The 13079-nt window shown below is 35.8% G+C and overlaps 1 protein-coding gene across 1 annotated transcript; it reads right to left on the bottom strand.

The window, feature by feature from the left end:
- Positions 1 to 239: 239 nt before the first annotated feature.
- LOC131988608 (leucine-rich repeat-containing protein 74A) lies at positions 240 to 11128 on the bottom strand. The gene is made up of 13 exons (XM_059353757.1): positions 11017 to 11128; positions 9362 to 9537; positions 8625 to 8732; positions 8413 to 8506; positions 7592 to 7641; positions 7401 to 7482; positions 7205 to 7290; positions 6535 to 6729; positions 6352 to 6447; positions 4955 to 5098; positions 4110 to 4214; positions 2234 to 2319; positions 240 to 846 (listed from the first exon to the last, which is right to left on the bottom strand). The coding sequence occupies exons 1-13, from the start codon at positions 11126 to 11128 to the stop codon at positions 240 to 242; spliced, it is 1941 nt and encodes a 646-aa protein (XP_059209740.1).
- Positions 11129 to 13079: the final 1951 nt, after the last annotated feature.

Raw genomic sequence — 13079 nt, forward strand, 5'->3', positions numbered from 1 at the left:
ATCACATTTCTAGCGAGAAATATATGTTTTATTTTCCAAATATTCACTCAGTGAATGTACATAATCACTTTGTATGTTGGAATAGCCACGGGATATGATTGGCATTAACTTGCATTGTAGCGAAATCCGTGTCAGTTTCACGGAAATTTGAGCGATTCCGTGGCTATTCCACGGATTTTGAGTTAAGCAAATCCGTGGCTATTTCACGGATTCCTGTGAGACCAGGTTGAGTTGTACAGTCACTTTACAGTTTGATTATTTGAGCCTTTGCTCAAACTTTTCTTGGTTTTCTTTTTCTTCACTTTCTTGGTTTTAGCTTTAACCACTGCTGGCTGCTTGGCATCCAGAGCGGGCCTGGACCTGGTCAGGTGGTTAGCAGTGGGGCTCAGCTTGCTGTGGCTCATCTCTGGGTCGGAGCGGATCCCCTGGGCCGAGATGGACTTCTCTGGAGCAGAGCGAGGGGAGTCATCCAGCAGGTTTGGCTGTGAGTAGGAGCGCATGGCTGGGGAGCTGGTGGGACGGTAAGGCGTGGAGCCTCCCAACATGGGCAGGTGGACATGCTCATTGCTGAGATTAGTGACGGAGTAGCGGCTGCTGTTGGACATGACAATGTGGTGCCAGGAACTTAGAGGGGTGGCAGAGAAGTGCTGAGGGCCGCTTGAATCGTCTTTGGCCCCTCCTGGAGATATGACCATGGAGCTGCGTGGTGTCACGGCCTCCACGGCGCTCTGGAAGGTCTTGAGGATGCGATCGCTCTTCTGCTTCTCTTTTTTCTGGCGGGACTCGACTTTCCTCAGCTGGCGGCGGTGATCCCTCATCATCTGTTTCCTCGTATCTGCTAGTCCCCTGCACAGAAATATCAGATTACACACGTTGCATCCATTGGTGGAATGTAACTAAGTACATTTACTCAAGGACTGTACTGAAGTAAAATTTTGAGGTACTTGTACTTTACTTGTAGCCTGGCTAACACCAGACTAATCTCAAATGAGATGTAGTCTGGGAACCAACCGTTCATTTCTCCGTAGAGGAGGTGTGGTTTACGATCCTCCGGAGCCGTTTATTGGGCGCTTAGAATGTCTATCAAAAGCGTCTGTAGGTAGCTCTTAGCCAATCAGATCAGTTATACCAGATGACGTAGTAGAGCAACAGAGATGGATGTTTGTTGTGTGTGTGTCTGTGAGAGAGTGTTGTTTGCTGCTTTGCTCCTCCAGTTCTCGCTTTCTGCAAGATTATTTATTTTCACGCTTTATTCCCCCTCATGTCATTCAGCCACACACATCCACTGATTTTATGGGCAATAAACAAGCTGCTGCGGGCCTCTCGGCGGTGATCTTGCTACGAGCCGGGGGACAGCGGAGCCGCCGAGAGACCTTTCGCCTTTCAACTTTCGCTCTAAACTATTTAAAACACCATCTACAGCTAAAGAGAGTTTCACGTCTGCAGCAGCCATGTTGGATCTGTAAGACAACTACAAGCTTCCAAGTGCCGAGTAGTACGCGTCATCGTCTTGCCGTCCCTCCCCGCTCTGTGATTGGATCCCTAAAACAGGGCTAAGAAACGGCTCTGGTTGCCAGACTGGATGTAGGTTCGAAATTAAATTAGAGCGCGCAAGGCAGTCTGGGTATACCCAGGCTACTTTACTTGAGAATTTACATTGTATGTGAATTTGTACTTCTCTAGTAAAATATTGTACTTTTGTTACTTTCGGGATTTAAAATTAAAAAAACATGATACATTAAATCAAGTGACTACACATTTTAATAAATTAAACCACATAACTTATTATTGCATCAATAATAACAATCTAATAATATATTTTAAATATATTTGACAACCTGAGTGGGGCCTTTTACTTTTGATACTTACATACATTTTGATTCTGATACTTTTGTACTTTATTACTTCAGTAAGTTTTGAATGAAGGACTTTTACTTGTAGTAGTAATCTCACATTGTAGTATTAGTACTTTTACTCAAATAAAGGATCTGAATACTTCTTCCACCACTGATTGCATCACACAAAATGTCTTTCAATGTGAAGATCTGGACAAATTCCCAGCTCACAACGTATACATATCAGCAACACTGACATTCAAACAATAATAAAACTGTACAGAGTCACAGCAACATCAGTGCTTTACAACAATAAACCTTATCATACAGGCCTGTGCTGTGAAGTAATTCAGAAAGCCCACCTGTGAGTATGACCAAACAGCAGAAGACGTGCTCACCTGTAGTCTACCATTCCTGTCCTGTCACGATCAAGTCTCTGAATCAGCTCCTCAATCTGGTATCGATCCAGAGGAATACTTGATTGCTGCCATAGTTTTAGAGGACAGAAGGAGAAATCAGCTGTAAAGTTTCTTCTTTCACTCTTACACACTGCAAAAAAGCCAACTTGTATCTTTTGGCCTAAAACAGTGATTTAAATTGGTAAAAGTTGGAAAATATAAATTATTGACATTTAGGGCAATAATGTAAGTTAGCACAACAAAGGAAGCCATTGTATGCTCAAAAACAAGTTTGTGAGTTGTTGTGACTTATATCTTTCTCTCTCAAAACAAGGGACAATAGTTCTGCTAACTCTTATTTCTTTTTGTTTAATTCGGTCATTAGCGAAAGCTAGCGGCTAACTGATGCTAGCGGCTAACTGATGCTAGCGGCACTGCATGTTACAGCTACAAGAGTAGCCATTAGCGTATCAATGCTAACTCAAAATTGTGGTCGCAACATTAGCTGACATTTCATAGCGGCGTTACAATCGTGCCAATTCAGCACATTGCAGTTAGAGGTAAGGATTAAAAGTTATTACAATGTAAAATTATAAGTTAGTACTTAGTTATAAGTTTGACAAAAATCTGAATTCAGAGTTGAGCAAACTCAAAAACTAAACTTAAAATATTTAGTTTAATTGTCCAACTTTAAATTTTATTGAAGTTTGTTGCCTTGAAATTTTGAGTTCACCCAACTTTTCTTTTTTTGCAGTGCAGTAGCCTATGCTTATTGATTCACTGTGTGTTGGACAATGATCAGCATCAGAAAAGATTTGTGAGAAGGACTAGAAGAGGGCTCATCATGCATCATGCTTTCAGAGGACAATTTTTTAAATGTTATTCTGCCCTGCAAATGTCACTGACGCTCTAGGTCGGCTCTACGCTGGGGCAAGAGGGGGCCGAGCCCCCTAAAATAAATGTCTTGCCCCCTCAAATCAAAATTTTAGAATTTGAGAAAGCACATTTTAATATACTCACAAAATTAATATGCATTACAATTTGACAAAATTATCTGCAGCAGTGGAAAAATTCGCCAAAAAAGGGACACATGATATACAGTACAGGCCAAAAGTTTGGACACACACCTTCTCATTCAATGCGTTTTCTTTATTTTCATGACTATTTACATTGTAGATTCTCACTGAAGGCATCAAAACTATGAACGAACACATATGGAATTATGTACTTAACAAAAAAGTGTGAAATAACTGAAAACATGTCTTGTATTTTAGATTCCTCAAAGTAGCCACCCTTTGCTTACTAGAATATAAGACATGTTTTCAGTTATTTCACACTTTTTTGTTAAGTACATAATTCCACATGTGTTCATTAATAGTTTTGATGAATCTACAATGTAAATAGTCATGAAAATAAAGGAAACGCATTGAATGAGAAGGTGTGTCCAAACTTTTGGCCTGTACTGTATGATTGTTAGTTGAAATCTGGATTAAGGATGTTTTATTTTATTTCATTCATTTATTTTATTTTTATTTTTCAGTTTCCCCCCCTGAGGGACTGCCACCTTATTGTGGTCTGGGGGTTTGTGTGCCTCAGTGACCTTAAGAGCTAAACCAGCAGGAGTTTAGTCTTCAGGTGGGACACCTGGACAGGTCTGAAGGTAACGGCCTGACAAAGTGCAATCCACTTCTCCAGGTTGGGGTTGGACACATAGACCAATGAAGAAAACATCTTTACTAAAAGCACAGAAAAAAAAGTGCTGGAGCATGATGTGTACACATGATGCCCCCTTCACATTTCTGACTGCCCCCTCATATATGCTGCCTAGAACCGGTTCTGACGCTGCACAGTTCAGTATATCAGTCCATGTGTAAACCTGCACGGCCTTCCTGAAGTCAGCGACAGGGACTCGCATGGTGCCGTCTTTGTCGATGTTCCGAAAGAAATCCCACAGGCGTAGCTTGCGTTGATCCAAATAATCCTTTAAAAAATATCAGGAAAAGGCAATTTGGCAGTTATGAAATACATGGAGAACCAGAGATGGGCAGTACTTCAATTCAATGTAATTAATTTAAATGTTTTAACTTTTTGAGTACTACTTTTGTACGCCGGAGGATTAGGCCACATTTAGAGAAAAAAGTCAAGATTAAAGTCGTAAATATTGAATCAATTACGAGAATAAAGTCAAAAATATTGAATTTATTACGAGAATAACGTGCATATTCTTTTTAAAGTCCTTATACTTATGATAATGTGCTGCTGATGTGCCAAAAGGTTTGTGAAACTTATCTTAAAGTAAATTTCTACAAAATGCTCCACAGCTGTCATTTTAACAACTCTCCTCCTCTAATTTATTAAATATTTACGACTTTATTCTCGTAATTAATTAAATGTTTATGACTTTATTCTCATAATTAATTCAATATTTTCAACTTTATTCTTGTCATCAATTAAACATTTTTTACTTTAATCTCGTGATTACATTTTTTTTTCTCTAAACGTGGCCCTAATACTGGCTACTTTGTCATTTGTATTATGTAGCTATTATTGATTAATATGTAATATTTTTTCTAAAATAATGCACAATGTTGTCCTGTATCATACTCTGCTGCTTTGCGTGAATTACTTCCTTTTTCACATGAAAATAAGATTCATTTTTCATATGAAATTATGTAATGTAACCACATTTTTTCTTATTCTCCTGAGGTGACCAAAACAGACCTGGATGACTTTCATTGGATCAACACGTTTTGGTGGCTTCTTAGCAATGAAGCCTCCGACCCCTCCGTAGTGAACATCCAGCCCAGGATGCTCCTGACATGTCACCTCCAACAGATGCACAAAGGTCTCATTTACCAGCACATTCTGTTGGTAAAAAGGTGGGAAAATGTGTCATGTTTCCACTGTCTGTTCAGTATTTTATATTCCATTCATGTTTCATTTCTGGTGTTTCCTGACACAAAACTTGAAACTAAATAACAAAGAAAAGTGCGAGAAATGTCAAGTAGGAAGTGTAAGGAGAAATCAAAAGAGAAGAGGGCCAAATCATTACAGACGGAGGCATTAAAATGTTGAAAGCTTACTGAGCTATTTAGCGTTGAACCACATGGTAAGACTGTGGAGGATGGAAGTGGGAGGAGGTGGAACCTTCAGTTATTAAGGTTTGTTGCTATGAACGAACAAAATTACTTTTGGGTTTTGGGGAGTCTCTCTCTCTCTCTCTCTCTCTCTCTCTCTCTCTCTCTCTCTCTCTCTCTCTCTGTGTGTGTGTGAATATCTAATCTCGTAGGCTTGGGGTATAGTGTCTTGACACGCTGGCTAGTGGTTATTTAAACACGTAATCGCATATGGGTTGGGGGCCTAAATTTTGGATAAAGTCTGGGGCCTTTTTTTTGTGCCAGTCCGTCCCTGCCTGTGTACCGACCCTTCATGGAATAAACGCCTTTTGAGTATTCAAACTAGAACTCTGTCATGCATTTCAGTCCTGCCTTCTGTGCTACGTCCTTGACAAAATGTGCTTCATGTCATAATGCATGGTTTGATTTTTAAGCAATGTAATCAACTGATATGACAACCAGGACTCTAGACCAGCTATTCTCAATCTTGGGGTCCCGACCCCAATTGGGGTCACGAGATGATTTCTGGGGGTCGCCAAATCATTTTGGTCATTTTGTGTCTTTTATTTAGACATTTTGTGTCTTTTTTTGGTCATTTTATGTCTTTTTTTGTCATTTTATGTCTTTTATTTAGACATTTTGTGTCTTTTTTTGGTCATTTTATGTCTTTTTGGCCATTTTGTGTCTTTTCTGGTCATTTTGTGTCTTTTTTTTGATCATTTTGTGGTCAATTTGTGTCTTTTTTGGTAATTTTGTGTCTTTTTTGGTCATTTTGTGTCTTTTTTCAGACATTTTGTGACTTTTTTTGGTCATCTGGTTTCTTTTTTGTGCTTCATTATTTGTCATGTGTTGTATCAACTAAGTTTGTATGATCTGAACTGTGAGATTCTGTTCAGTGAGTGGGGGTCGCGGACAACTTTCATGTTAAATTGGGGGTCACAACTCAAAAAGGTTGAGAACTACTGCTCTAGACAGACAGACAGAGATGCCACAGCAACTTACACATATATTGATCTCCTCCAGGGCAGTTCTAGGTGTGTTCTTCACCACATTAACCAGGGCCAGTGCTCCCTCTACTGTCAAAGAGTTGTAAGCCAGCTTCAAGAGATGAAGAATAAAAACATGACCTTAAAATATGTCTGCTGGATTATACTGATGATGTATAATACAATCACATGCACCCACCAGTAGGACCCGGAGTGTGTCGTTGAACTCGAGGCCCCTGCACATCATCCCGACACCCTCATTGGTGAGGCGGTTGTTGTTGAGGTTGAGATACACCAGAGTGTTGTTGAATTTTAGGGCCTCTCCCATAGCCAGGGCGCCCTCATTCCCAAAACCATTCCAAGACAAGTCCAGGTGTTTCAACATCATGTTCACCTACGTATAGAAGAATATTAGTCAGGCGGCTTAGGACCAGATTTGAGAAGAATGGCAACACCTAGTACAAAAGCACCAAATATTTTCCACATGCTCTCTATCACCATGGGTTTCAATTTTTAATGGGAGCCACTTCATCAAGTTTGCGAATCGGAGATGGCAGCCATATAAAGTCTATGAGAACCAATACATCTTCCAAGCAACTTGGAAGGTCAATCTTGGGGTCAAAATATATGTTTTCTGGGTCAAGGAATCATTTAAAGCTATTGAGAATATCACTAGATGATTATTTTTTTATATTATAGATTTTATATGGCTGCCATCTCTGATCCCCAAGCTTGATAAAGTGGCTCCCATCAAAAATTGAGAGTTATGGTTATTGAGAGCATGCTTTTGTCCGGTGAGCCTGCCTGACTATATGATCTGATGTTGTATACGAAGTCTGTGATCAAATATATTTACTATCCATCCATACCTTGAGTCCAGCACAAAAAGCCACAGCGCCTTTCATTCTGAGATGGTTCCAGCTTAGATCCAACACCTCAAGACCTTCGTTGTTTGCTGTAGAAATGGAAGGAAAAATCTGAGAAAAGATTTTGACCCTTCTTGACATTAAATACATAAAGTAATTTGGTCACATCTATAAACACATTTGGTTGAGTGAATTTTACCCAGCAGTTGTCCCAGATGTTCCCCTCCTTTTCCACAAAACTCATTGTGGCTCAGGTCGAGTTCCTTTATTCTGGAATTGGTCTAAATGCAAAAATATATGCACCATAATAATTTAACCAAACAGCATATAATTACTTAATAAACCACAACTGAAATGTCATATTTCATGTAAGGTTTAATAATTACTTACTGACAAGGCATCTGCAAAATATTTAGCATCATCGTCAGTAAAGCCATTTCCTGTTGGGAGAACATTTGTTCTGATTGGTCTTTAAGTTTTAGTATTGACATACTAAAAGTATCTTACATTATGAATTTGAAGATCATATAAAAATTACATTTGTATATACTATATTTAGTCTTTGGGCACCAGTGGTGGAATGTAACTAAGTACATACTCAAGTACTGTACTTAAGTACAATTTTGAGGTACTTACTTGAGTATTTCTATTTTATGTGACTTTATACTTCTACTTCTAGATTTTGAGGCAAATATTGTACTTTGTTATTATATTGTTCTTTTTTTTCCTACGCTACATTTAGCTGACAGCTCTAGTTACTTTTCAAGTCAAGATTTAACATAAAAACATGATCAAATTAAAATTAGACATGTTTTTACCACCTTGACAAAATTAAAACGCTGCTTACATAAATGCATCACTAATAATAATCCAATAACAATTTGGAACATGTAAAAAAATCTGAGTGGGTCCATTCTGCATAATGAGTACTTTTACTTTTGATACTTTAAGTACATTTTGATGCTGATACTTTTGTACTTTTACTTCAGTAAGTTTTGAGCTTTCCTTGTAGTGGAGTAATTCTACAGTGTGGTATTAGTACATTTACTTAAGTATGGGATCTGTTGGGCAAAAGGGACTGTTTTCTCCTAAAATATCACTCTGTTGCAAAAAAAATTGTCTAAACTGCCAAAGACTTGTATAAGAAAGAAAATTAAACATTTCATTGCGTGCACAAGTGGATTAATGCTTTTAATGTTACCTGAAATTACCTGAAAGTTTCATAGATTTTAATGAAATGTTGTCCAGTAACACTTTAGCCACATGCTCAGCTCCTGCAGACTGCAGGTAGTTGCTGGACAAATCCTGAAAGCAAAACAGTTGCTGGTTCAGTAGGCCGCATGCTCCACTATATAAGTCGAGAGAAATTGCAGCTTGAAAAGCACATGTTGCCCTCTAGTGGTAGGTTGGCTGTATGACATACCAGGTGCTGCAAGGTGAAATTGGCCCTCAGCATCTCCACAAGGTATTTAGCTCCTTCAGCTTGAATGTGGTTGTCTGCCAGTTCCAGAGTGTTGATGTGCATATCAGTCTAATTACAAAGAAAGATGATATCAGAGGCTTTCTATTTAACCCATAAGAACCCAGACCCAGTTATCCTTAAAGGAAAGTTATGGGTGACATACCACCATTTCTGATGTGTTTTCAAAAACACTATCCCTAAATGTCAAAGATCTGTGATGTGACATAAACATTACATTGGGCGCTTATAGTATTTATGTTTATAATATTTATGTTCATAATATTTTGTATTTTAAAATTAAAAAAAAACTAGACACAAATTTGCCTTTTTCTCTGCATCCCCACAACATCTATCAAAATTGTGACATTATTGGTTCTGTTTAACAACAAATTATTTTTTTGATTTGTTTTTAAGTAGCATAATAATAATAAATCGATAATAAATAAATACAAATAACCATGTGTCTTTTTGTTTATCAAAATTGTGACTTTAATTTGTTCAGGAAATATGGTCAAAACAAGTTAAATGCAATACAGGACACCCTATTAACGGATTAGAATTGTTAAATGGGTTTAAACTTAGCATCGTAACAAAAAATAGAAGATTAAATGTGTTTGTTACACGGGTGTCACCATGGGTTCTTATGGGTTAAAAATAATAAAATAAATCACTCTCAGTAACATGCATTTTAAACGTACCACTAAAGCAATAGCAAGTGCCTTGCACCCCAAAGGTCCTAGCCCATGATGGCTGAGTGTCATGGTTGAAGAGTCAAGGCTTCGTATAAAGTAGGAGACTGGCACCACACCCAGCAGCCTGCAGGCCTGCACGTACACTTCAGATATAGACATCTCCTTGTTGCTTTCCTCTTTTTCTGGAAATGAGCAGTGGTGGAATGTAACCAAGTGCATTTACTCAAGGACTGTACTTAAGTACAATTTTGATGAAGTTGTACTTTACTTGAGTCAAGGTTATTATAGTTTACGAAAACTAACGAAATAACGAAAACTAGAATTGAAAAAACATTTTCGTTAACTGAAATAAAAATAAAAACTAGAGTTTTTAAAAAAACGATAACTAACTGAAACTGTATTGTGTGGTTACAAAACTAACTAAAACTAACTAAAATTATAGTGGAAATGTCCTTAGTTTTCGTTTTTAGTCAACTTTTTTCATTCATAATCCAGTGTATTTATTTGAACATGCAACACATGGTGAATATGTTTACTGAGACTGGGATGTCTACACTAGAACCAAAATTCAAACACCCAGAACTGTAAGAGTTAATAACCTTATTGGGGCTGAGATGGATAAACCAAAGGAAATAAAGCAAACATTTATTATGACCTCTTTGAATCACGCACCCAACATATAGCCCATTACAAAAAAAACTAAAACTAACACTAAAACTAATAAAAACTAAACTAAAACTAAGCATTTTCAAAAAATAAAAACTAAACTAAAACTAGAAAACTCACTCTAAAAACTAACTAAAACTAACTGAATTTGAAAACAAAAATTCACAACAAAATTAAAACTAAAACTAATGAAAAATCCAAAACTATTATAACCTTAACTTGAGTATTCCCATTTTATGTAACTTTATACTTCTACTCCACTACATTTTAAGGCAAATATTGTACTTTTCCACTACATTTAGCTGACAGCTTTAGTTACTTTTCAGGGTCAAGATTTAACATAACATGAACAATTTAAAGTGATAAGAAAATTGTTGAAATTAAACCTCATAACAGTATATTAAGAAGATAAAATGAATCCTACCTTAAGAAAATTAAAATGATGCTTACATAAATGCATCAATAATAGTCATGAAAATCTAATAGTATATTTAGAATATATAAAACAATCTGAGAGGGTCCATTTTGCATAACAAGTACTTTTACTTTTGATACTTCAAATACATTTTGATGCTGATACTTTTGTACTTTCACTTCAGTAAGTTTTGAATGCAGGACCTTTACTTTTAGTGGAGTCATTTCACAGTGTGGTATCTGAAAATAATATATATAAATAAATAATAAATAATAAATAAATAAATAATATATATATATATATAATATAATAAAATAATATGAAAATATTTTGCCACCACTGGAAATGAGTAAATCCATAGTACATTAGAAACACTGTATGGGCCCTTGTTGATGCATACAGTAATGTATGTTTCACAGCAACTTTGCCAAAACAATAATTCCATTTATTTGCATTGTTTTTAAGGAATATCAGTTAACAGTACATACTTACAGCTTTACAAAAACAGCAGCAAAATTTCTTATACAGTATCTACCAAAAACTCCTAGAATTAATCCAATAATAAATGTAATGAACTTACCATCAGACTCCAAGTCTGTGTCAAACTCATCCTCTTTGGCTTCTTCAGGTTCAATTGGGGACAGATAATCATCATCTCTTAAGCAGAGGGACTCAAAAGACAGCGTTGACATTTCTGTATGCTGTCAGAGCGTTATGTACTGTTTGAAACCATTTTCCTGACACAAAGAGAATGCAACCTTCAGGTTATTTGTTCATTTCTTCCTGTGTGTTGTATATAAGGGCTAGCACAGTGAAATAAAATAGGCCTGCGCTGTCCAGGTGGTAACTCGACCTCTCAGGTAACGTTGCATGTGTAGTTACATCAATAATTTATGGCTCAGTGTGGTTACAGTGCTGTGTATTTTAGTAACCATAAACAAATTTTTCAATAGGCTACAGCGTGATACATAGGTTTATGTGAAATTATATAGTTTGAAGTAAAATTGCATTTTATGTTTCCCTGTGTTTAGCAATGTGGCAAGGTTAAATAGAATAGAAAGTAGAAAATATTATCTCAAAAGACATTCCAGTGGACCCTGTTTTTTTATTTTTATTTGAGTGGTGTACCCAAGAGATCATAAGTATGCCAAAAGTGAACAAATAATAATAGATATGTTTTTCTTGTATGTCAAAATATCAAATTAAATTTTTTGTTCATTTTTGTTTGAATTGTGAATACTTTTTTATATTTCTACTTGTTTAAATTGTACATTTTTAATACTTAAAACATTTTTTTTGCCTTATTTATTTGCTAATACCTTTCTTATATTTCTAGTTTACTTTGCTGGTTACTATTTATTGTCATTTTGCTATTTGCTGCTGTAACTCTGGAAATTTCGCCATTGCGGGATTTATAAAGGAAATTTTAATCTTAATCTTAATTGCAATGTTTTGGAACAAGACCAACGGACCAAGTGTAACACATTGGATTTAACACATGCTTATTACCTTTTAAAATATATACAAAAAGGAAAACAGAATGTTTTTTAAAAAAAAAACAATTTGAGATTGGTATGGATCTTTTAAATGATGAAGAAGGGAAATTAGCATTCCCTGATGGAAACCTTGCAATCTGGTTAATCTGATCTCAATCTTGTGAAGATGAAGAATACATACATATGGTAACCTTATTTTGATTATAATTACCAAAATCATCTTTCATGTTTCTGTATTGGTTAATACACCAGTATGTAGAAGCTATTTAACTGAAATTGTATTGTTAATGCTAAAAGATAATTATTGTCCATGAATTTTCAAATTTACTGTTTTATGAATTTTTTTTAAAAATAGCACAGCACATTATTATTTCTTGATTAAGATGTCAAATTATTGTTATTTACTTGCATTGCTGAACAGAAAAAAAAATAATTTTAGTGGTTCAATGTTATGCTTGATTAATTTCTCAGAGAAGTCCAGTGAGCCAGCTCAAATTTGGGTATAAAAAGGTGAATTCAGTTTTTTATTTGCCATATAAATAACAATGTCATTTTAGTTTTAAACAAACTCTTGAAAGATTTCTAAAAAAAAATCTTTCTCATTTTTTTGACGGGTGGTCACAATTTGCTCAGCACTGTATGTATAAATTTAACATGCCCTTGGATTTATCTATGTATAAATAAGGCTTTATGTTTGAGTTGTTCTTTTTGACTTTTGTTATTTTATGCTTAGTGTGCATTTTGGCAGACGAGGCACTCATTTGTTTGCTTGTTGTTGATGTATCCTGTTTAATTATGTCAGTCATTTCATTCAAAAAGTGGAAATAACACATTATATAAATCCTTTACACACAGAATGAAACATTTCATGTCTTAATTTCTTTAATTTCTTCTAATTATAATGCTTATGGCTTACAATTAGTAAAGACCTAAAATTCAGTGTCTCAAAAAAATATATATTACAAAGAACAATTTTAAAAAGTATGTTTAATATGGAAATGTTGACCTTTGAAAAGTATGTCCATCTATATGCACTCAATATTTGGTATGGGCTATTTGACTTGAACTACTTGAAATTGAATTTTCCATGATAATCTAATGTATTGAGATGCACCTGTATATAAGTATTAAAAAAATCCTAATAAAT

This window comes from Centropristis striata, chromosome 16, assembly GCF_030273125.1.
Source record: "Centropristis striata isolate RG_2023a ecotype Rhode Island chromosome 16, C.striata_1.0, whole genome shotgun sequence".
In the NCBI taxonomy this organism is placed as follows: Eukaryota; Metazoa; Chordata; class Actinopteri; order Perciformes; family Serranidae; genus Centropristis; species Centropristis striata.